Here is a 24,919-nt window from a genome sequence, read left to right on the forward strand (position 1 = left end):
TTTGGATGAGAAAGCTCAAGTGATTAAGGCTAAGGTTGAATAGCTTTGTTTTCCATCTTTTCAGAGCCCTCCCATTCTTGATTTTTCTCTTTCTTATGAGCCTTATGAATATGAGTCTACATTTAACTTTTCGTCTTTTAATTTTTCGTATATTAATATACCAAAAATAATTTTATGCTTTCAGGTGCCTAGGAAAATATGGTGAGCCTATAAGATATTGTAGGTTACATTGATTCAAGCAAGAAGTGGCCTAAAAAATGGAAGAATTTTTACGTACCTTGACGTATAATCTTCCATGTCGTCTAGCTCAGGACATTAAACCCAATGCTTCTTGGGAGGCAACCCAAGTTTTATTTGCTTTTAGTTGTTTTAAGTTATCTTTTTTAATTTTAATTCAACTCTCATTGTGTGTAATATTATTTTTTTTTCTAGTCTATGTCTTACAGGAGCCCTCAACAAAGCAGTAGTTTGTAACCCTAACACATGTGGATCACTTCACTAATCAGGCCAGTTTCTCTCACTCCATATGCTTATTTCTTTTTTATTGCATTGAGGACAACAAATGTTTATAATTTTGGGGTGGGGGAAGTACAGCGCATTTTTGCTTGTCTTGTTGCTTTTATCTTGTTATGCATGCATGTTAATTAGGAAAATTAATTTATGCATGTTAATTGAATGAATATTTTTGAGTGGCTAAATTTTGGAGAAATTTTTTTGATTTTGAGTGAGAAAATATGAGTTGTGGTTTAATTGTGAAATTTGATGAGCATGTGATGATTATAGTTGCCTAGCAGTTGTTCCAAATATGTGTATTAGATGATTTGCTGTGGAAATAAGATACCATACTCCTGAAATAAGTTTTCTTTAAGTCCCTCTTTGATTCCCTTGCATATTCAAGCACATAGCCATGTTTGTTTAAGTTTCTAATGGTGAAACATGAGTTTACTTGAACTAATCAGGTGTCATCCCGAAAGGTCCTGAAATGAGTTAGGGAGTTCTATATGTGTTGTGTAGTTTTGTTACTAGATTGAATGGAAAAGAAAAATATGTTGGGAAAAAGGAAAAAGAAAAGAAAGAAGAAGAAAAGCAAAAGAAAATTGTTTTTGAAGAAAATTGTTTTTAGTCTATCGAATAATATTTATAATATCGATCAATACTAGCAATACTACTAAATAGTAAGAGTGGGCAAGATCAGATCAATCTATAGGGATACGTGAAGATTAGTTTCATAAAGCTCATTCTTAGTAAAAGCGGTAAATGATGGGGGATTTGGGTAGTGAATTGGAAAGCGAGAAAGATAAACAAGCTAAAGAAAGACAGTTTCTCCTTAAAAATGTAAATGGACAAGATATATTTAGTTAGTGAAAGTGGATTTCCCCAAATTATACATATGCTCCTATAATATAACTTAGTTACCTCAAACACGTCTTACTTAATCGGTAATACTAATAGTAAGTCATTAGTTATCAATTAAGACTCAATTCCTAATTAAACTATATTCTAATTAACCAAGAATGAAACACAACGTGGAATTAATCTAAGTATATGTATTAAGAATTAATTCAAAGTAGATGGCTAGGTTCGGTTACTAACAACAAAGTTTGATAATTTGAATATGCTCGACGATAAACCTAGGGTAGAATTCAATGTTCGATTACCATTTTTCATATGATAACTTGACATGTGCGCTTGCACGTAACAACACTCTTCCTCTAAACTCTAGGGCCAAACTCAATAATAACATAAAAATTTATACAACTTAATTAGGTGACATATTCAACTTAGGTGAGACCCGTGCTTGATTATTCGAAACACTAAAGAACAGATTCAATCAAGGCATTCAAACACTAAGCATGGTCTCTCACATTTATTACAAAGCGTTGGTTAACATAGTTTAGCAACACACAAGACCAAAAACAGCCCAAATACTTACAATTAAGTTAACATGTGAATAAAGAAAATTAAATAAAGTTATCCAGCTAGAAGTGCCCTTAGTATGGCTTCAAAGCTTTCATCGTCATGAACTAATAAATGGCCAGCATTGGGAATCTCATGATATTGAATCCATGGAAGTTTCTTTGCTATAAAATGATTAAGTTCAACTGGGACTACACGATCTGCACTGCCTTGCCACATATGAACACAGCCCTTATTGTGAGTGAATGGATTGGTCAATTCAATTGGATCAAAATCCCATTTTCCAAAAGCAACCAATATGTCTCGGTGAAGACATTCATATTCACCTTGTTTTCTTCTTTTTTCCTAACAAATAATATCACAACATAGAAATGCTACACCTTTAGCATACGAATTAACTAAATTATATGAAAATATGTGTGTCATGTGAAAGTATGTTTTAACAAAACAATAAAGAGTGAACTTTTTCAAACAATGTAAGAATATCTATCTTTGTTGCAGTGGCATTTTCAGTTGAAACTAGTAAGGTCGCGATAGAACTTTATGCTAAAGTGAACAATATCATAATATTATATCATTGTGAAAAATGTGGAGAGATACTACCATGATCTTTTTGGAATAATTGCAAATTTAGCAATCAGAACCAAAGTATTAGCAGATATAGCACAATATAAGAGAATTTGCAAATATAGCAAGATTTAGATCCAGCTTTGGAAGTCGATCAGTGATAGACTATATTGCTGGTAATCTATCAACAATACAGTCCTGATAGATTTTGCTATATTTGTAATTCATTAGAAATTTTCCTATATCCTAAAAGTGCTACATATTGAAATTATCCTATCTTTTTCCTGTGAAATAATTCTAATTTTATGATATGCTACATTTTGTTTTCCTTATTTGAAATCTTAACATTTGGACATACGTTGACAATTAAAGTTCTATATGCTTATAATTAGTTTTGAAAAGTGCGATCAAAGTCCCACATTATTTAGACAAAATAGTACCGGATGATTATTTGGGCAGTCCATTACTCCCATGAATAATTCTAGATCAGAATCAGTGAACATTCCTTCATCCACCATTGATGGGAACCATTTTTGTTTAGTCCACCAAAAATATAACCATGGTGTGTAATGTGCAATTCCAAATGCAAGTTGGAAAGATTTAGGAAGCTGCTTAAATGACTTTGTTAATAAAGCTGATGGAGTTGCATGCCACCAATAATTCACAAAAGGAACTACCAAGGAAGCTCCTATGAGTCTGCAAAATTAATTAAATGATGAAGAATTAATTAACATTTAATCAAAGTGGAAAAGAACAACTAATTAAGATTTAATCAAAGTTAAATGCCTGTGTGGGATGTATTTAAGACAACTCCAAATAGGATAGGCTCCCAATGAACATCCAATTACATAAAATTTGGTACCAAGCTCCAATTTATCTGCCAATTCTTGAATGTCAAATGCTTCAGATTTAGCTGTACGTGATGGATATGGATCACTGTCTCCATATCCAGCTCTATCATATAATATAATGCACGCATTAAGTTCCTCCATGAGTTCCTGATCAAATTTATAATCCAAACATTAAGTTTTTATGAACTTTCAATTACATGTCTATTAGATTCTTGAATTTTGATTAACATTTAAGAAGTCTTCAAACTTTCAAACTCTCGTCAGAAGACAACATTAACGAGTAGTACTTTTGAAGAAAGAATATAAAAATGCATGTCATACTTGAGAAAGAGCTATGTGCATATGTTTGGAAGTATCATAGCCATGTGACAAAATGATTTTGTGTTGAGCCATTTCCTTAGGAACTCCAAATTCTTTGTAGGCCAAATGTCTGCCATCATTGAGCTTAACCCTAGGTGAAGTTATTGGAGGCCCTTTTGGTGTTCCACATATCTTTGATGCTGGAGGTTTCAATGCTACATAAACCCATCCAACAATTCCTACTAGAAATGCTACTCCAATAATTATAATAATCATTACCTGAAAAAATAACAAAAATTATTTTTAGATCTCGTTTGATAACTATTTAATTTTTTATCTGTTTGTATAAATTTCATGTTTTTTTCACAACTCTTTAAAATGGTTTTTATCAAATCCAAAGCTTTGAATAAGTTCACTTCATTTTGAATAGGGAAAACACAACTCATGCAACAAAAGGAAGATTATAATAATTTTCTTAAACCAACTTGGAACAATAGTTGTATACAAAGAAAAAATTGCAGCATTATAAATATAAATAAAGATAAGAAAACAAATAAATATATGGGATATATAAATGAATATATCCTTCAAAGAGGCAGAGACAATAATGAATATATGAAGAAGTAGAAGGAATGAAAGAGTACACAATAACAACAAAACCAAAATAAATAAATAAATAAAGAAATAAATAAAAATATTAACCTTATGAAGAGTAAAAAGGAGATTATAAGAGAATTGGTAGGGGATGGAGGATGTGAACAACCTAAGTTCCAAAACTATCTATAAATATTAATATGAAAAGGAAGGGAGGGGTGGTAATCCTAATTATAGGACAAACCAAAAAAATTTGTTGGCAGTTGTTGCTGCCCAATTTGTTTCACTGTTTATTCAGTTTGTTCTTAAAGGCTTCCTTTGCTTTCATAATTATTTAAAGAAGTTCCGTTTGGTAACCGTAAAAGTTGTTTTTGTTTTGAAAAATTAGCTTAGAATTCAAATGATTTTATAGCGAATTTAAAAACTGAATAAGAAATGATGAGTTGAAAAAATTAAAAATTAATAACAAAAGTAATGGTTACTAGATGAGACCTTAGTTTTTTGTTTTTGGTTTTTGAAAATTAAGCTTATAAATATTAATACTTATACCCATTTTTTTTTTTTTTTTTTTTTTTTTTTTTTTTTTTTTTTACTTAAAAAAAATACTTGTTTTTTTATTCTAGAATTTGGCTATAAAAAATTAGGGGTTATTTTTCTACAAAATTGAAAATAATAAATTTGGAAAGATACCAGCATAATTTTTTTAAAAAAATAATAAAATAAAATAAAGATGAAATTTTGGCTAAATGACTACTAAGGCCCGTTTGCTAACCTATTTTTTTCTTATTTGTACAATGATTTGCATCTTCCTTGAGTACAATGGATGAAGTTTTAGTCAAATTCAAAAAATAAAAACAAGTTTTAAAAACTACTTATTTTAGTTTTCAAATTTTGGTTTGGTTGTTTGAATCATTGGTCAAATATAGATAACAAAATTTTGGAGGTGGAAGTAGTATCAATACGCTTCATTTTCAAAAACAAAAATCTAAAAACCAAATGATGCCTAAATTTTTCCAATCAAATACGTTTGTTTCATTGTGTATTAAGTTGGTTACTAAAAGTTCAAGCTTTTATGAAAAACAAAATTGGAAAAATTGGTACTCATGAAGATGCCGTCCGAAATAACCACAAAAAAAAAAAAAAAAAAAAAAAAAAAAAAAAAAAAAAAAGAAAAGGAGTGTTGGAACTAAAAATTAGGTGTGATTTCTACCTATATTCATCAAAGGACACTTTAGGCATTTTATGGAAAGATCAAAGATAGTGAAAATCACCCAAAAAGTGCTTTAAGCTCTGTTCGAGATTGTTGTACCTTTTAAGCTAACTGTTGGCAACTGTACTTTTTGAAAAATCGACTACCAAAAGAAGTAAAATAATGTTCGATGAATTCCAGCTTAAATTTGAAAATGGTAGATTTTAGTGTTTGGTAAATAAATATAAAAACATCTTATTTTAGATATAATAACTAAAATAGGCCTATAATCAACTTTTCTTTTTCTTGTAAATTAAAGTTTCAAATAATTGTTTAGAATGATAAATTTTGTTTGATATAGATTCATTTAAATATTAAGGGAAATAGCTTTAGTTTTTTTTTAAAGAAATCAATATAGTATACTTGTTCAAAAAATTGATGCATTCAACTCATGAAAATAGAAAATAAATAGAGAAATAGATCAATTATAAAATAAATCTTATTTTAAATTATAAATTTGAAAACTAAATATTATAAAAAACTCTACCTAATTTTAGGAGAATCTAAAAACTCACAGGATACTACTTTTAAAGGAGGCGTGAAATTAATATGTTTTTAAGAGTGATTTAAACAAATTTAATTTAAATCTATTTTACCAAATGCAAAATACGATTAAGATTTGTCTATAATCGATCCTATCTCTCCCAAAAGAAATTCCAAATGCACATTTAATAAGGTTCAAATTGAGGATAACTTATAAGTGTGATTTTATGTTGTATGCTAGTGGTTTTCAGAAATCAAGCAAAGGAGCAAGATGTGAAGCTTCAAGATAAAAAATGGAAAAAACGAGTCTAGGGTGAGTTACTCGATTACTCGATGACTCGACAGCCTTACTCAATTATACTAGATAGTATTATGGTAAATACTTGATGCTCGACTGCTCGATGGTTGATTATACTCGATGGCATTCACTGGCATTTACTCTTTACTTGATTGCTTGATTACTCGATAGCATTCACTGACATTTACTCGATGCATTACTCGATTTACTCAATGATACTTAATGATACTCGATGAAATTTTTTAATTACTCGGTTCTCTTCAATTTGTTGATTTTCTTGGTCATATTTTATCCTTTTGGCACAATTTTCTCTTACTGACTCCTAAACGCTTTGGGGACCATTTTACCTACAAAATTAGCATTTAAAGCAAATAATCAACACAATTTTGGGGAATTAACATAGAAAATATATATTCTTTAAAAACCTAACACTCAATCTGTGAGAATATAGCAGGTACACTCAAATTCAAGACAACTTATAAGTGTGATTTTATGTTGTATGCTAGTGGTTTTCAGAAATCAAGCAAAGGAGCAAGATGTGAAGCTTCGAGATGAAAAATGGCAAAAATGAGCCTAGGGTGAGTTCTAGGGCCATTTGAATGAAAAAAAAAGAAAAAAAGAAAAAAAAGAGGAAAAGAGGTCAAAAGCTAAAGTAGAGGATGTTGATGTTGTTAGATTTAGTGTCCTAAATCTTGTATATCTTACAGTTTGTACTTCGAAATAACAAATTATTTATTTAATACGATAAAAGGTATTTTATTTGAAATTTAGATTGCATTATTTCAATCCAATAAACTAAGATCCAAGGTTATGTGTTGTCACTTGAATAGTATGTGGTAGACATACAAGTGGTTCATGTTCAAGTGATAACCTAAATAGTCTATAGCAAATGGATAAAGTTGGGTGCCTTATCCTAGTAACACTGTGGATATAACCTACTTTGTAATTGTTATATGAGTTGTAAATGTTACAGACAATATGAGTCATATTGTTCATGTGGAGACATATGAATGTGAGAACTCATGTGCAATACTCAACATGAGTTCTCTTCTTCTATAACCCCTCAATAGAACGGTGTTGTTGAAAGGAAGAATAGTACCTTTCAGGAAATGGCAAGGACTATGTTGCATGCAAAACGTGTGCCTCTACACTTTTAGGCTGAAGCCTTGAATATAGCTTGTCATATTCACAACCGAATCTCTATTTGTCCTGAGACTATAAGCACAAACTATGAAATTTGGAAAGGCTGCAAGCCAAATGTTGAGTATTTTCATGTGCTTGAGAGTACCTGCTATATTCTCACAGATTGAGTGTTAGGTTTTTAAAGGATCTATATTTTCTATGTTAATTTCCCAAAAATTGTATTGATTATTTGCTTTAAATACTAATTTTGTAGGTAAAACGGTCCTCGAGGCGTTTAGGAGTCATTAAGAGAAAATTGTGCCGAAAGGATAAAAAATGCCCAAGAAAATCAACAAATTGAAGAGAACTGAGTAATTACCAAAATTCCATTGAGTATCATTGAGTAAAAGGCTATCAAGTAATGCATCGATTAAATGCCAGTGAATGCTATCGAGTAATCAAGCAATCGAGTAATCGAGTAAATGCTAGTGAATGTCTTTGAGCATAATCAACCATCGAGTATTTACCAGAATATTATCCAATATAATCGAGTAAAGCTGTCAAGTCATCGAGTAATTACTAAAAAGGTCATTGAGTAAATGCTATCGAGTAATCGAGCATCGTGTATTGAGTAAAGGACCATCGTGCATCGAGTATCGAGTTAAAGACAAAACGCTCGCTTTTTGCTGCAAAAACTCGATGCGTTGTAACGCTCCTCATAGCGTTGCCACGCTCTGGATTTTGATGCGATTCATCCTCCGCGCCTTGTGCAGCCAAGCGTCAGCGTAATGTTGCAACGTTAGCCCAACGCTTCTTGGCTTTTCTACGATTTAACATTGCAACGTTTGCCTTGGCATCACGACACTATCCTTGCAACAATAAATAGTTTTCTTTCACTTTTGCTAAAAGGAGGAAACACAATTTCGATGGAGGCTAGAATTTCTCTCTATATCAATTAGTCTATGTGGTAATTTTGTTTCCTACCTAGGTTAGATTTTGATTTCTTTTTTATTTGTAATCAATAACATGTAATTCTTCATGAATTTGTCCATGGATTTATGAAGTAATTGAATCTTGTTTCTATTTCAAGAGTTCTTGCAAATTTTTTGAGTTTTCTACTTTTCTTTATCATTAGCAATCTGAATTTGAGCATTCTCGAATGTTTTTTTTTTTTTTTTTAATTCTTGAAGCATGTTGAGTGGTCTATATCTTGAGCATGTTTAGCCTAGATGCTTGGTTTAGTCATATTCACTCATGATTGAATACATTGCTTTTAATGTGTTCGATGGAATGTCTAGCCAAGATCTCCAAGAGGCAATAGTAATTGTGTGTTGAATGGTTGACTAACCTAGGATACACTAATTACTAGATTTGGAGAAAATTTGGTTAATTGAGTAAGCTATCTTAACAATTAATCGAAGCAATTAAATCCTAGAACTTAATGAACATGTTTTCTTTTCTATATGACCACTAAGGAACCCAATAGTGGTAGAAGCATGTAGATAGATTAGGGTTAGGGCTATCCTACCTTAATCGTTGAGGATGCTTTCTTAATTAGGTTATGCTAGTTGTTCGCCTTTGTAGAGACTAATTTAATTTAGATTAAGTAAGTAGTTGCATGCTTAATCCGATTGTGAATTAAATTTGTAGAATTCAATGATAAGAATTGCAATGAATATCTAACTTGGATTAGAAGTAAGATTGTTTTAAATTTGGTTACAACTATCCTTTATCTTTTGATTTTTAGCATGTTTCTTGTCTTAATAAAAAACACTCGTTTTGTAGCTTTCATAATTAAGCTTGGTTAAAGTTATTAAATAACATTTCCCTGTGGATCGACTTCTTACTTCCACTTTAATTACAAGTTAGTTAGGTTGTTGTTCAAGCTTTATAAATATTGTTTGTTTCGGGTTAGGTAGAATTAACAACACCTACATAGCGCTCGGACATTGAGATTTTAGAAAGAAATGGGATACCAAAGCTAATGAAGGTATCTTTCTAGGGTACTCGTCTAATAAACATGTTTATCGTGTCTTTAACAAGCGCACTTGAAATGTTACAAAATCCATCAATATCATGTTGATGACTTGTAGAATGCTGAGCATCCCTATAAAGATTATGAAGATCATACGATACTTCTTATGTTGCTTCGGATGCTAGTGACATCAGTTCTCCCATTCCATTGTGCAACAATGTGTGAAAAATTGATAATTATAAACCGGTTGGTATTGAGAACGAGATGTTTCCTATATTCAGTCGTGCTTTAAAGAATCATCCTCTTAGTTACATAATTGGTAAGTTAAATACAGGTGTCTGTAATCGCAAAAAGGAGAAATTGATCTATCTTAACTAATTGAAAATGTTTGTTTCACCTCTTCTATCGAGTGAAAGAATACCAATGAGGCTCTAAAAGATGAAGTCTGGACGAATGCCATGCACGAAGAGTTAAGTCAGTTTCAACAAAATGAGGTATGAGAATTAGTCTCTCATTCAGAGAATGCAAATATTATTAAAACAAAATGGATATTCAAAAATAAATCCGACGAAATGGAACTGTTGCTTGCAATAAGGCTCGGCTTGGGATACACTGAGGTGGAAGGTGTTGACTTTGATGGGACGTTTTCCCCTGTGGCTCGGTTGGAGGCTATTTGTCTACTTCTTGGGGTATCTTTCCTGCTCAAATTCAAATTGTATCAAATGGATGTTAAACAAACCTTTCTGAATGATGTGCTAAATGAAGACGTTCATGTTGAACAACCGAAGGGGTTTACTGACCCATCTTGCCTTCAATATATGTACAGACTTTGGAAAGCTTCGTATGGTTTAAAGCAAGCCCCAAGGGTCTAGTATGAGAGATTAATAGAATTCTTGCTACATAATGGATATTCCAGAGGCAATTATAATAAAACCTTGTTTATAAAGAGAACAAGAGAAGATTTTATAATTGCCCAGATATATGTTGTCGATATTGTATTTGGTGGATCACCACAGTCTCTTGTAAATCAATTTTTTTATCAGATGAAAGTTGAATTCGAAATGATCATGGTGGGAGAGCTAATATATTTTCTTGGTCTTCAAGTTAAACAATTCCCTAATAGGATATTTATATCCCAACGTAAGTAACCCAGAAATATGCTTCAAAAGTTTGGCCTCGAAAAAGCTAGTCCCAAACGCACTCCAGCCCCAACTCATGCGAGACTTACCAAAGACCCCGATGCTACAAATGTTGATGAAGGCTTATATAGAAGCTATTGGGATTGATGCCCTAAATCTCATAGGGTTCTATAGTTTGTAAATATTGTAGGAACAAACATTTTTGTGATTAATAATATTTGATATTTTATTCACTCTGTCTATGAAATATATGATATTTTAGTTGCATTAACCATAAGCCAATAAACTAACATCCAAGGTTATCGTTGTAACTTAAACATGTATGTGGAGACATACAAGTGGATCATGTTTAAGTGATAACCTAAATGGTTTGTAGTATATAGATAAGGCTAGATACCTTATCCTGTTGACATTACGAGTATGGTCCGCTTTGTAGATATTACAAATTTTGTAAAGTACTACAAATGATATAATCTTGATCATTCATGTATTGAACATACGAGTGGGGATATTCTATACAAAGGAGTTTGTATAAGACCGAACCACGAAATGTTTAGTCTCGTTATATAACGCCGTTCATAATAGAGACTTCCATTTCACTAGGATGACCATAGGTAACATGACCTTAATCCTGAGTGAGTTGTGAACTCCTGCCTGTGAGGGCGGTCTTTTGATTTGTATGGGTGGGAGTGGCCAGATTATCGACTCAACAAACCTATCATTTTGGGGATTCGTCTGATTGGGAAGCTGGGAACTCAGCTACACAAGATGGAATTCTCTCCTTCCTCAAAGCAGGGATAAGTAGATGAATTGCTCCCTTAAGGGTTGATTCCGGATCTTGAACAATGTGACGTCACACCATCTCTTAGCTCGAGAGGGATTTAGTCATAGTAGAACTATGATCTATTGTTCATTAGAGGGATCAGTGGTACTTAAGGAGTTAGATGTAATTATAGGGGCAAAACGGTAATTTGGCCCAGTTGTACTTACGATCAATTTATGAAAGGTCATCGTACTGTCGATTGGTTATATTCAATGGACATAGAAATATATCTGTAGTGCAAAGAGTGCAGTTGTCAGTCTTTAGTGGAGTGCCCGACAGTCAACGGATGGTGGATAAAGTAATTAAAGAGTTTAATTATTTATTCATGTACCGTTGGAGCTTCAAGCTACATGTCCATAAGGTCCCCGTGGTAGCTCAAAGGATTTAGTTGAGAATCAGTTTCTAGATTTATTTGAAATGTTCAAATTAATAAGAAGGAATTTAATTATATATGATATAATTGACATAATGTATTTGATACATTAATTGGAGGAACAAATATTTGAAGATTATTTAAATATATTTTCTTTGAATAAGATTCATAGTTGTTAAATTTAATATAATATGATTTATATTAAATGCCATAAAATAGAGAAAAAGAACTATGGTTTATATATTGTATATGATGCAATATTAAAACTATATGTTATAAATATAATATGATAAGTTGGTTATCATATTTATTTATAATTATTAATTATTTGATAATTAAACCTTTTTCCTCTCCAACCACCCTTAGTGGGAAGTTAATCAGTTTTTATGCCTTTTGGGATAAATGAAATATGATTTTATTATTCCAAAAAGAAGAGTTACACGACTTGTGAAGTCTACTACAGGATTTGCTTCAGAGTCTACACGATAGACACTTCACCTCCACGATTGAGAAAACTCTATGCGATAGATAAGTTCTTCCTTGATCCTTTTCCTCCTCCAACTCCAAAACACCCTCCTAACTAAAATAGCCAGAGCCCACCATTGGGTTCTCACACCGAGAATACCAAGGTTTGGTTCAACTTCTTGTTGCTGTTTGGAGTGTTCGTGCTTGATCGATGCGTTCGTGAAGGTTCGCGGGATTAACGCGAAGAAGAGTTCTTCAAAGGTATAATCTCTTAAATCTTGTTTCTTATTTAGAAAGCATGTTGTAATTTATGTTTTGATGCATCATCTGTATTATTAACTATAAATGTTTGCGTTCAATCGAAATGAGATTTGGATGATCTACTTCCGTTCATAGGTTCTCTGTAAAACGAGTTCCTTCAGAAGCATGATTGGTAGTCTTCTTTATTTATAGCCAATCATCCAGACATCGCTTATGCTGTGACAATTTATGCTAGATATCAGTCTAACTGAAAGAAAAGTCATATGATAAGTGTTAAATGGATTCTCAAATACATCAGTGGGATAGTGGACTATGGCCTTCTTTATTCCTCTAATTCTAATGGACTTCTCGTGGGATATTGTGATGCTAACTTGGCTGAAAATTCAGAAGATAGAAAAAGCACATCCAAAGGATATTTATTCTTAGGAAACAATCTCATATCTTGGTTTAGCAAGAAGTGGGAATTATGTTTCCTTGTCAGCTGCTGAAGCTGAATAATAGCTGTTGGTAGTAGTTGCACCCAACTCATGTGGATGAATAGATGCTTTAGGAGTATGATGTTACCTAAGATGTCATGACCTTGTTTTGTGACAATATGAGTGCTATCAACATTTCCAAAAATCCTTTCATCATAGCAGAACTAAGCACATTGATATCAGACACCACTTCATCAAAGAATTTATCGAGTCTAAGGCTACATCGGTTGAACATGTCAATACTGACAAACAAATTGTGGACATCTTCACAAAATAGTTGAATACTTCTCACTTTGAATCCCTTTGTGCTACTCTTGGGGTGTGCCGAATTGATTTATAGCAATTAATTTCTATTTTGCGATTCAATCCTCAAACGGTTTTGGTGTTAGTTTTTTCCCTATTTCTCCGATCATGTTGAGTTCAATTATCTCCCTATATTTCTTCCTCAAGTGTTGTTATTCCTCATGGTCAACATTTGGAGTGGTACTCATACTTCTGACAAGAGAATGGTGAGATTGAAGCAAAAAAATAATAAAAAAAGGCATGTCAGTCCAGATATTTCGTCGGCTAGGGCAGACATTCCCAATGCTTCCATTGAAGAATCCTCTTCTAAGCGATCTCACACGGACTCTCTTTCTTTGATATCCCTTCCCAGAGATTCAGGGAGTCTGCTAAAGATGTTTCTGTTGTCCAAGCCTTCTTGCATGTTGGCAATTCCAGTCAGTCGAAGCCTCTTGTCATTCACCCTCTTTCTATGGTTCTGTAAGATGGCTCTATTGTGAAGAATGTCGACGATGATGAGACTAAGCCTCCCATAAGTTCTACTGATGTTCAGAATCTGTTGAGTACCTTTACTACTGAAGAGGGTGCAACGGTTCCCTCAATTCCTCACTCTTTTGATTTTGAATTTGATGTTCCTTTTTCATGTACTGTTGTGCCTGAATTGTTGCGGATTCTGTTGTTGCTCGCGATGCGACTAGCCTTGCTGATGTTGCTTCTGATACTGGTAATGTTATTTTTGGTTTTGCTCATGTGGTCTCTTCGACTAATGCAGAGAAGGTATTTAATGGTATCCCAAATGTTACTAACATTCTTCTTAACATGAGAGATTCTGTTGTTCATTCTGAGCAAAGTCATGTGAGGTTTTCTCTAATTGCTTCTTCTTCTTGCCTAGGTGATCATGTTATGGCTTCCTCCCTTTCTATTGATTCTAATGGTGGGCTTTCTATTTCTTACTCGAATTCTACCGAGGGGATTGTGTCAATTTCCTCTGATGACAATATTTCTATTGCCGCACTTGGGCAAGCCAAAGAAGGGGGCCTCTATGACTATGGCTGTTGATTGTGGTCCTTCTTCTCGCACTTGCTAAAACAGAACACCCCATAAGAAGAAAAGCCCTGACTTCTAATCTGACCCTTGTGTGCAAATTTCTTTCTCTAGTAGTGAAGAAGACATACCTTTGTCAATGACAAACTCGTTCAGGAGTTGATCGTCGCAAAATTCCTTATAAAGTCCCTTCTTTGCCTATTGATGGAATATCCATTCATAGCGAGGACAATGTTCTACAGTGAAAGTATGTGATGCAGCGATGTATTGCTAATGAGAAGGTTTCGTCTGACAAGACCAAGTCTTGTTTGGAAATTATGGACATTCAACGTGTTGAACTTCTCAAAACTATTGTCAACCTTGGTCCCTTTTATCCTCAGTTGATGAGGGAGTTCATCGTCAATCTTTCAATCTTTCTTCCAAGTTCAACGACACCAGTTCTCCTAATTATCAGAAGGTCCATATTAGAGGCACTTGTTTCACCATTTCTCCTACTATTATTAATGATTATCTAAAGTGTGCTGATTCTCATTCACTTGGTGAGCATCATCCCTCCCCTGAGGATCTTGTTGCTGAGCTTACAAGTGGTACTCGGTATGTGTGGCCTTCATTTGGTCAATGGTCTACCTCCATACTCAGTGTGAAGTATGCTATTTTGTTCGAATTGACATTGCTAATTGGTGTCCTTTGACTAATGTGTCCAATCTTTCTTCTTCTTTAGCCAGTTTTTTTATATCAGATTGGAACTTTGTCTACTTTTGATTTTAGGGTGTTTGCATATAATCAACTTGTTCGTCAAGTTGACTCATTTGTGATCAAGTTGCCTATCTGTTTACTACGCTTATTCTCTGGTATCTTCCTGTCTTAATGCCCTGTCATTCTTGGTTCAAATTATGCTTCAGACCCTACTCCTAAGGTTCTTAATCTCAGTTATTAGATTTTTCAGGGTTCTCATGTCCCTGACATTGTGCATAACATCCGTCCTCCTAAGAGTTCTGACAGTCCTTTCTCTGAGGATTTGCAGGTTTAGAAAGGTGGGTTATTGATTCCTACTGAGCATGGGACTCACATCTTTCGCATTATGACTTCTGAGTCTCATACATTGAACACTGTTATCTGTGATCTGACTGATTGTCAGTCTAAAATTGATGTGCTCGTCCATCTTTTAAGTGTGTCGCTTCTGCGATCTAATGATGCTTCATCTTTTCAGCCCCCATCGTTTGATTGATTTTCTTCTTTGTAAAAAGGGGAGATTCTTGATTGTTCGTTGTTCTGGTATTTATTTTGGTTTCGTGTTGTTATTATTCTCTTCTCTTTTTTGTTGTTGTTGCTTTTAGGGCTGTTTCTCGAAATATTTTTTCATTAATTTAAAATGGTGTGTTTTTATTTTTCTCGTTCCCGTGTGTTCAATTGGTTTGCCAATAAAAGAAAATGTTGTGCCAAATGGGGAGCTTGTTACGGTGTTGGTTGGATGTTTTGTCTATGACTTGGTGTCGGTATTCTTTCCTTACTGGTGCCAGATTTATTGGAATGATCTTTTCCTAGTTTGGTTTATTGCTGTTGGTGGCTTTCTTACCTTATGAGGCTTGCTTTTATTTGTGTCTTATGTGTGGTTTTAGGGTAAGTCATATTCTTGCTAGTGTGGACTTATTAATTGAAATTTAGAAGAATTCCATATGTTCGATGCTACTACTTAATTAGGGTAAGAAGCAGAACGGTTCTTTGAAGCTTAAACTGACCAAGTAGTTTTGCTATGGTAGAGTGTTGGTTGAGCATTCCTTCAACTAGCAGGTGAAAAGGGGGTGAAGTCATTGTTGTGGCATTAGACTTAGAGGGAGCCTAAATCTGCAGACTCAACATATGCAGTATCAATGTTAGAAGGAGCCTAACTTGCTTGTTAGTATTCATTTAAACTGACATTATGTAATCCTAGTTGACGTTTATATTGTAAAAACTAAGTTACGTTCTAGTGGATTTCTTTTCACTTAGGTGGATAGCCTTCGAGACGTAGGCGTGATTTTATCGAATTTGGTTAACAAGTCTCTATGTGCATCTCCCTTACTATTTACTTCTGTTTATTTGCCTTTACTTTTGTCATTACTTTTTTACTAGCTTGTGGTATTATTGTGATTCACTCTCTTTCAGTATGAAATCTAGTGCTAAACCAAAAAAAAGAAAAAAAAAAAGAAAAAATTGACCGTCGATAGTGACTGTAATTTTAGTGAATATTTTTCTTTAGTTTTAAGTTTCTCTTTTGTGGCTAATCTCAAGATATCGAATCGTGGTATTAAAATTGAAATAGTTCATGTTGGGCTATTTAGGAAACATTTATAGCTCGAGTTTAAGGGTCTTTTGTAATCTCCATGATCGTAGAACCTGTAGTTGCAGAAGATTGGATGTAGTCCCAAGTTTGGGGTGAAGAAGTATATTTTCAATGTCGTTCTCTTTTTACATTCGCTTTACTACTTGTTATTGTATGATTGATTACATATGTGGATCTAACTTGTGATGTGAGATTTAAGATATTATTTAGTTTATTCCGCAATTATTCGTATCTCGTATAAATTTCGAACCGTTCCTAAGATAGAGCCTAAACTATATACAGAGAGAAATTTAAACTAAAAGCTTTCTTAACATACATGCTAATTATGATTTCTCACCATAACAAAGCTTTCTTAACATAGTCCAACAACAAAAAAAAAAAAAAAACAAAAACAAAAACAAACAACAACACAAAGAAGTACAATTCAGTTCATTTTACATGGACATCACACACTTGTTCAACACAACAGTAAATGATAGCAGAAGAACGAATTTAATTATCCAGCAAGAAGTGCCCTTATTATGGCTTTAAAGCTTTCAGTTTCATGAACTACTAAATGGCCAGCATTGGGAACCTCATGATACTGAATCCATGGAAGTTTCTGTGCTATAAAATGACTAAACTCGATCGGGACGAGACGGTCGGCGCCACCTTGCCACATATGAACAGACCCCTTATTCTCAGTGAATGGATTTGTCAATTCAAGAGGATCAAACTCCCATTTCCCAAAAGCAACAAGCATGTCTCGATGAAGGCATTCGTATTCACCTTGCTGTCTTATTTTTTCCTGAACTTGTTTGCAGCAAAAATATCAGAAGAGATAGAAATTAAATGTTCGTTCTTTGAAACAGGATTATTATTTCGTTAATGTTATGGGATGTTTGGCAATGATGAGAAAGTGATTTATGTGATTTCTAATCAATTACTTGAAATGTGAATTCTAAATGATTTTTGTCTTGTGATTGTGAGTGATTTTCTTTTTAAAAGGATTATTATTTCATATTAAAATAAATCTACCTATTTCACTATCCTAAAATTATTAAGAAAAAATTGTATTATTCTTTTCAAATTTTGCTATATTTTGTAAATATTTTTCTATATTTAAATATATATATAGTAACAGTCTTAAATGGAAACAGAATAAATACGTTTCCTAAAATTGCAAAGATAAAAAGAAAAGTTGTAAGATTTATATGAAAAAAGAAAAGTACCAGAGAAATAGTTGGACAATCCAAGACCTCCTTTAATAACTTTAAATCAGAATCAGTGAACAAAACTTCAACGGCCAGTGATCGGAACCATTTTTGTTTGGTCCACCAATAGTACAACCAAGGTGTGTAATGTGCAATTCCAAATGTATATTGGAATACTTTAGGAAGCTCTTTAAAAGATTGTGTTGACAAAGCTGATGGAATCGAAGGCCACCAATAATTCACAAAAGGAACTACCAACGAAGCTCCTAACAGTCTGCAAATTAATAATTAGCTCCATTAATTAATATTTAATCAAAGAGAAAAACTAAAATTTGTTAACAATGTTGAAGAGAAATTCAATTCTAATACCTGTGTGGAATGTATTTTAGACAACTCCAAATAGGGTATGCTCCTAATGAACATCCAATTACATAAAATTTGCTTCCAAGCTCCAATTTGTCTGCTAATTCTTGAATGTCAAATGCTTCTGTTTTTACTGACCGTGATGGATACGGGTCACTGTCTCCATAACCAGCTCTGTCATATAACACTATATATGCTTTAACCTCCTCCATAAATTCCTGGAATCATTTATAACTCAATGGTTATGAAATCGACAAACGAAGAAAACAAACAACATAAAGAGTAGGGAAATTGACGGAGAGATTTACGTAGTTCACTAACAATATATTAGCTACGTTCACGGACAGAAGGAGAAAGTATGTAGAGTTAGACAGTTTATATAACGACGCACTTTTCTAAACCCTAAGGTCAAAATCGTAAATAACATCAATACATATACAACTTAAATTTCAGGGACCCAGATAACAGATTTAAGATATTTTAAGGTATAGTATTATTTAATACATTTCTTTCCTTAGTTAAGTCAAATTTAATGAAAAGTTATGATTTATTATTTGTATTAAACGACAAGGTTTCAAAACTTTCGAGTGATGTCTAATAACTTTTTGAACTTTCAACTTTATGTCGACTAGATTCCTAGAAAAAGACATTCATAAGTAAGAGAAGAAGAATAATGTCATACTTGTGAAACAGCTAAATGCATATGTTTGGAAGCATTGTAGCCATGTGTCAAAATGATTTTGTGTTGAGCCATTTCCTTAGGAACTCCAAATTCTTTGTAGGCCAAATGTCTGCCATCATTGAGCTTAACCCTAGGTGAAGTTATTGGAGGCCCTTTTGGTGTTCCACATATCTTTGGACTTGGAGGTTTTAGCGCTTGATAAATCCATGCAACAACCACCACAGTAAATGCTATCCCTATTGCTACTATCATTGCCTGAGAAAAAAAAAATATATTACTCAACTCTTGTTTAATAACTATTTAATTTTTATGGATTTTAAAAGGACATTTTTAAATATATAAAAATAAATCAAAATATTTATCAGATATAATAAAATTGTATAACTATCAATGATAAACGCTGATATCTATCATTGATAGTTTTAAAATTTTATTATATCTTGTAAATATTTTCAACAATCTTGCCATTTGAAATAATTTCTGTAAATTGTACTCGCTTAATTTTAGTCGTGTCAAAACATTTTTATTCCCTTGTACCCTTTTAACTTGTAATGAATTACAAATATACCCTCTATTTAATATCTACCTTACCAATTAAGTTGGCCAATTCCATGGATTCCTCAAATAATAACCCGAAATACTTTTAATGCAAATTTTTCATAGAGTTAAATACATAATCGATGTAATTACTATTATACTAAAAAAATATATTCATTAAAATTCCATGTTTGATTTTCTTAAATAATCAATTGACCATAAAATTTGCTCCAGACCATCTGTTTTAATACTTTCTTAAATTCCTGGTTGACACAAAAGTGAGCGAAAGAAAATTTAATATTAAATCATTTAACAGATTTATAGATACGAAAGATTGTAATTGAACTCATCAAATCGAACTTTGAACAAATGAAATAAGTTATTGCAAAGAGCGAGATTAGAGAGGGATGATCTCGAAAAACCTAACGAATATAAAGTTGTTGATGAATAAATATAGCACTCAAAAAGGATTAAAGCTAGAGAAAGAGAATGGGTATAACATATGAACAAGAACCACAAAAAATAGTAAAAGAACACAAACATTATACACAACCAAAAAAATAGAAGAATGAAAGAGAGAGGAAGATTAAAAGGAAAAACAAGAAGAAGATTGAAACGCACCAAGAGGGAGTGAGGAGCGGCTAAGGGCAGAGTTGTTCTTTGTGTTGTGTTGAGTGAGAAGGATTGGTTGGGTTCATATATGGTATTGCATGGCATAACGTATATCATATTCACCATTAAATTTCATCATCAAATGAAACGTAAATTCTTCCATCCCCTCGGAAAATTGAACAAGAAATTTCTTTTTTACAAAATCATAAAATTGTTTTTTTTTTTCAAAAATTATTTGGTAAAAAAACTGCTCAACTTTTAGCAAAAGTCGTCCTTCGATCTAGTTTTTCGTCTTTAAAGCAAAATATATATGTTCTAGCTTCGATTTGGTGTAACCTTGATTAATCAAGTCAATTACTCATTTGAATTTGAAATTTTTTTATCTCATTCATATTTTGTAATTAACTTTTGTTAAGTACTTCCCCTACTAATTTAAGGAAAGAGGATATTAATAATTACAAACAAGGATCTCATTTACCACTCTTGGTGAGGAAATTAGTGATAGATCTTTTGCTAATTGAGATTAATCACAATCATAAGCATATTATATTAATTTAGATTTATCAAATGATAGGCGTCTATCATTAATTGATTACAGTGGTCGGAGGTTAGTTAGTGACAATTGCTAGAGATGGTGGGTGGAGCTGGCCGACGATAGTTGCCATAGTATCTCATACAAATAAGGGAGAGGTTAACCATTAAACACGCACAAAAATCATTTTTCTAAAAGTTAATTGGTTTCACGTGTTTATCCTAAACAAACTTATTGTATAAACTTTTTTTTTTCAAAACTTATTTTGGGTGGTTGCCAAAGGCATGATTTTTTTCAAAATAACTTATTTTTAATTTAATCACTTAGAAATGTATTCCAAACACACCTTATATACCAAACATTCATGATATCTATTACAAACTTTAAATAAAGACAAATATCTTTTAAAAGAAAAACATTAAGAATCCACAAAGTTACCAATCCTAAAAGAAATATTTATACATTTTGATTAATATATATGTAATTCGGGTTGAGTTGAGACAATCCGAATAAAATTTATTCAACCCGAGACCCAACTCAATCTAACAAAAATATAAAATATTTAACTCAACCCAAAAACAAAATTAACCCAACCCAATCTTGACAATTTAAATTGGATAATCCGGATTGTTCAGGTTGTCGAGTCATTTGAATATTCCTAGATATTTGGTCTAAAAATTGATTTTAAGATGAAATTTCATATATATCGTAAAAGGATGAAGAAATTACCGAGATGGACGAGATTGTTTCCTTAGCTAAGAAGTTGATGAGGGTGGTGTTCTTCTGCAAGATCCCTAGATTCAAGCAACACCAAAGCTCACAATCTATTCTTGTGTTTCTTCTTCACCTTTGATGGATGGATTTGGGTTTTGAGGGAAAAATACTTCTTTTTATTGCATAATGAGGGACTCGAGACGTTTGTGAGGGAATTTGTTATTCCCTTTATGTGGAGCTTACTTGTTTAAATAATGAGGCTTCATTCTATACCTAACACTGTTTTGGTGTTTATTGTTTAATTTGTTGTTTCAAAATAATTAAAACAAAAAACATGTAACCATAGAAATAAGCTAGTTTTATGTTCTACTTCATAATATTTTATACTTTTTTTTTTTAAAAAATAATAATATCTATTGTTTAGAAATTTCCATTTTATTTCACGAAATTTTCACGGATAGGATGAAAAAAAGCCAAAACTATTTACAGAAATAGCAAAAAAAAAAAAAAAAAAAAAAATACTGATAGATACTGACAGACTTTTATTAGCGTCTATCAGTGATAGGCTTCTATCGATTTCTATCATTGATAGACACCGATAAACTTCTATCAGCCTCTATCAAAGAAAATTAAAATTTTGCTATTTTGTATAAATAGTTTCCCTTATTTTTCTATTTTTGAAAATCTCCTAGTTATTTCTTATTATTTAAAAATTTTCAATTTAATCTCCTTAGTGAGTTGGAATAAATTTTGAAATATGCTCCAATGATATACTTAGCGAGCTGGAATAAATTTTGAAAGAAAATGAAGTTATGGAATTCATCTGTCTAAGGAACAATGTTTTAAGACACCTCAAGTCTATTCCAATTTATAATACAATTCATAATACTTTGGCAAAACTAATTATAGCTAAATAATTTAGCTTAAAGAAATTATTCTAAAAGTCTATTCCAAACATGCCCTTAAGTCATTAAAAATCATTTTTGATTATACAAATCATTTTTAAAAGTATAGAGTCAAACATTAAAATGATTGCATGAAAATAACTTTTAACATATGACTTTTTAATAAGAGTTATTTTCAAATATAGCAAAATGTCACTGTCTATTAGTATCTATCACTAATACTGATAAACAATTACATTTGACTATATTTAAAGGGAAATTATTTCAAATGGTAAAACTGTTGAAAATATTTACAAGATATAGTAAAATTTTAGAACTATTAATGATAGACATTGATAGACACTGATAGACTTCTATCAGTGTGTATCAATATCATTGATATTAGCGTCTATCATTGATAGTTCTAAAATTTTGCTATATTTTGTAAATACTTTAGTTTACTTTTCTATATTTAAAATCAACTCATATTTAAAAGTATTTCTAGTAGTTTTTCAATTTAAAAGAATCACCCATAGATATATGAGAAATTATTTCAAATGGTAAAACTGTTAAAAATATTTACAAGATATAGCAAAATTTTAGAGTTATCAATGATAGATCACTGATGGACACTGATAAAAGTCTATTAGTGTCTATCAGGATTTATCATTGATAGTTTTAAAATTTTGTTATATTTTATAAATATTTTGATTCATTTTTCTATATTTGAATATATATATATAGTAACACTCTTAAATGGAAACAGAATAAATACGTTTCCTAAAATTGCAAAGATAAAAAGAAAAGTTGTAAGATTTATATGGAAAAAGAAAAGTACCAGAGAAATAGTTGGACAATCCAAGACCTCCTTTAATAACTTTGAATCAGAATCAGTGAACAAAACTTCAACGGCCAGTGATCGGAACCATTTTTGTTTGGTCCACCAATAGTACAACCAAGGTGTGTAATGTGCAATTCCAAATGTATATTGGAATACTTTAGGAAGCTCTTTAAAAGATTGTGTTGATAAAGCTAATGGAATCGAAGGCCACCAATAATTCACAAAAGGAACTACCAACGAAGCTCCTAACAGTCTGCAAATTAATAATTAGCTTCATTAATTAACATTTAATCAAAGAGAGAACTAAAATTTGTTAACAATGTTGAAGAGAAATTTAATTCTAATACCTGTGTGGAACGTATTTTAGATAACTCCAAATAGGGTGTGCTCCTAATGAACATCCAAGTACGTAAAATTTGCTTCCAAGCTCCAGTTTGTCTCCTAATTCTTGAATGTAAAATGATTCTATTTTTACTAACCGTGATGGATACGGGTCACTGTCTCCATAACCAACTATGTCGTATAATATTATATATGCTTTAACCTCCTCTATAAATTCCTGAAATTGTTCATAACTTAGTGGTTATGAAATCGAAAAACGATGAAAACAAACAACGTAAAGAGTAGGAAAATTGATGGAGAGATTTACGTAGTACACTAACAATATATTAGCTACGTTCACGGACAGAAGGAGAAAGTATGTAGAGTTAGACATTTTATATAACGACGCACTTCTCTAAACCCTAAGATCAAAATCATAAATAACATCAATACATATACAACTTAGATTTTAGGGATTCAGATAACAGATTCAAGATATTTAAAGGTCTAATATTATTCAATACATTTTGTTTCTTAGTTAATGAGATGGTTAAGTCAACTTTAGTGAAAACTTATGATTTATTATTTTTATTGAACGACAAGGTTTCAAAACTTCCAAGTGATATCTAACAGTTTTTTGAACTATCATTGCCTGAGAAAAAAATATATATTACCCAACTCTCGTTTAACAACTATTTAGTTTTTAGGGTTTGTAAAGAACTGTTTTTAAATATATAAAAATAAATCAAAATATTTATAATATATGATAAAATTTTAGAACTACCAATATTGAAGATACTGATAGAAGTCTATCAGTATCAATCAGCGTCTATCATTGATAATTCAAAAAATTTGTTGTATATTGTAAATATTTTCAACAATTTTACCATTAGAAATAATTTCTAGTTTTTAAATTGTACTTGCTTAATTTTAGCAATATCAAAACATTTTTATTCCCTTGTACCCTTTCAACTCGTAGTAAATTATAAATATACCCTCTTTTTAATATCTACCTTACAAATTAAGTCAGCCAATTCCATGGATTCCTCAAACAATAACCCGAAATATTTTTAATGCAAATTTGTCATGGAGTTAAATACATAATCAATGTAATTACTATTATACTAAAAAAAATATCTTTTAAAATTCCATGTTTGATTTTCTTAAATAATCAATTGACCAAAAAGTTTGCTCTGAACCATCTATTTTAATACCTTTTGTGAGGGAAAGAAAATTTAATATTAAATCATCTAACAGATTTATAGATACAAAATATTGCAATCGAACTCGTCAAATCCAACTTTGGACAAATGAAATAAGTTGTTGCAAAGAGCGAGATTAGCGAAAAACAATATAAAGTTGTTGATGAATAAATATAGCACTCAAAAAGGATTAAAGCTAAAGAAATTAGAGAATGAGTATACATATGAACAACAACCACAAAAAATAGTAAAAGAACACAAACATTATACACAACCAAAAATATAGAAGAATGAAAGAGAGAGGAAGATTAAAAGGAAAATCAAGAAGAAGATTGAAACGCACCAAAAGGGAGTGAGGAGCGGCTAAGGGCAGAGTGTTCTTTGTGTTGTGTTGAGTGAGAAGGATTAGTTGGGTTCATATATGGTATTGCATGGCATAACGTATATCATATTCAGCATTAAATTTCATCATCAAATGAAACGTAAATTCTTCTAT

General features: G+C 31.9%; 2 protein-coding genes across 3 annotated transcripts; both read right to left on the reverse strand.

The window, feature by feature from the left end:
- Positions 1–1,971: 1,971 nt before the first annotated feature.
- On the reverse strand, positions 1,972–3,920 carry LOC120083104 (uncharacterized). The gene is made up of 4 exons (XM_039038658.2): positions 3,657–3,920; positions 3,271–3,482; positions 2,925–3,180; positions 1,972–2,262 (listed from the first exon to the last, which is right to left on the reverse strand). Exons 1-4 carry the CDS (start codon positions 3,909–3,911, stop codon positions 1,972–1,974), a joined length of 1,014 nt encoding a protein of 337 aa, XP_038894586.1. The 5' UTR covers positions 3,912–3,920.
- A 12,911-nt stretch (positions 3,921–16,831) lies between these two features.
- LOC120083658 (uncharacterized) lies at positions 16,832–21,404 on the reverse strand. Of its 2 annotated transcripts, none has more exons than XM_039039491.2 (5): positions 21,191–21,404; positions 18,781–19,035; positions 18,105–18,316; positions 17,754–18,009; positions 16,832–17,329 (listed from the first exon to the last, which is right to left on the reverse strand). In XM_039039491.2, exons 2-5 carry the CDS (start codon positions 19,030–19,032, stop codon positions 17,039–17,041), a joined length of 1,011 nt encoding a protein of 336 aa, XP_038895419.1. In that variant the 5' UTR covers positions 19,033–19,035; positions 21,191–21,404; the 3' UTR covers positions 16,832–17,038. The 2 variants fall into 2 exon arrangements, with proteins under 2 accessions (XP_038895419.1, XP_090172677.1); XM_090316551.1 differs by lacking the exon at positions 21,191–21,404 and adding an exon at positions 19,939–20,038.
- Positions 21,405–24,919: the final 3,515 nt, after the last annotated feature.

Source organism: Benincasa hispida, chromosome 8 (genome assembly GCF_027475165.1).
Source record: "Benincasa hispida cultivar pf3 chromosome 8, pf3_genome.v1.1, whole genome shotgun sequence".
Taxonomy (NCBI): domain Eukaryota; kingdom Viridiplantae; phylum Streptophyta; class Magnoliopsida; order Cucurbitales; family Cucurbitaceae; genus Benincasa; species Benincasa hispida.

Excerpts from the sequence above, each read along its gene's own strand:
- LOC120083658 (XM_090316551.1), bottom strand. The coding sequence starts at position 20,034 with ATGCCATGCAATACCATATATGAACCCAACCAATCCTTCTCACTCAAC. Across the intron at positions 18,010-18,104 it reads CTAAAATACATTCCACACAG|ACTGTTAGGAGCTTCGTTGG; the intron begins GTATTAGAATTG and ends ATTAATTTGCAG. Across the intron at positions 17,330-17,753 it reads ATTGTCCAACTATTTCTCTG|GAAAAAATAAGACAGCAAGG; the intron begins GTACTTTTCTTT and ends AAACAAGTTCAG.
- LOC120083104 (XM_039038658.2), bottom strand. The coding sequence starts at position 3,911 with ATGATTATTATAATTATTGGAGTAGCATTTCTAGTAGGAATTGTTGGA. Across the intron at positions 3,483-3,656 it reads TGCACATAGCTCTTTCTCAA|GAACTCATGGAGGAACTTAA; the intron begins GTATGACATGCA and ends AAATTTGATCAG. Across the intron at positions 2,263-2,924 it reads ACTGCCCAAATAATCATCCG|GAAAAAAGAAGAAAACAAGG; the intron begins GTACTATTTTGT and ends ATTATTTGTTAG.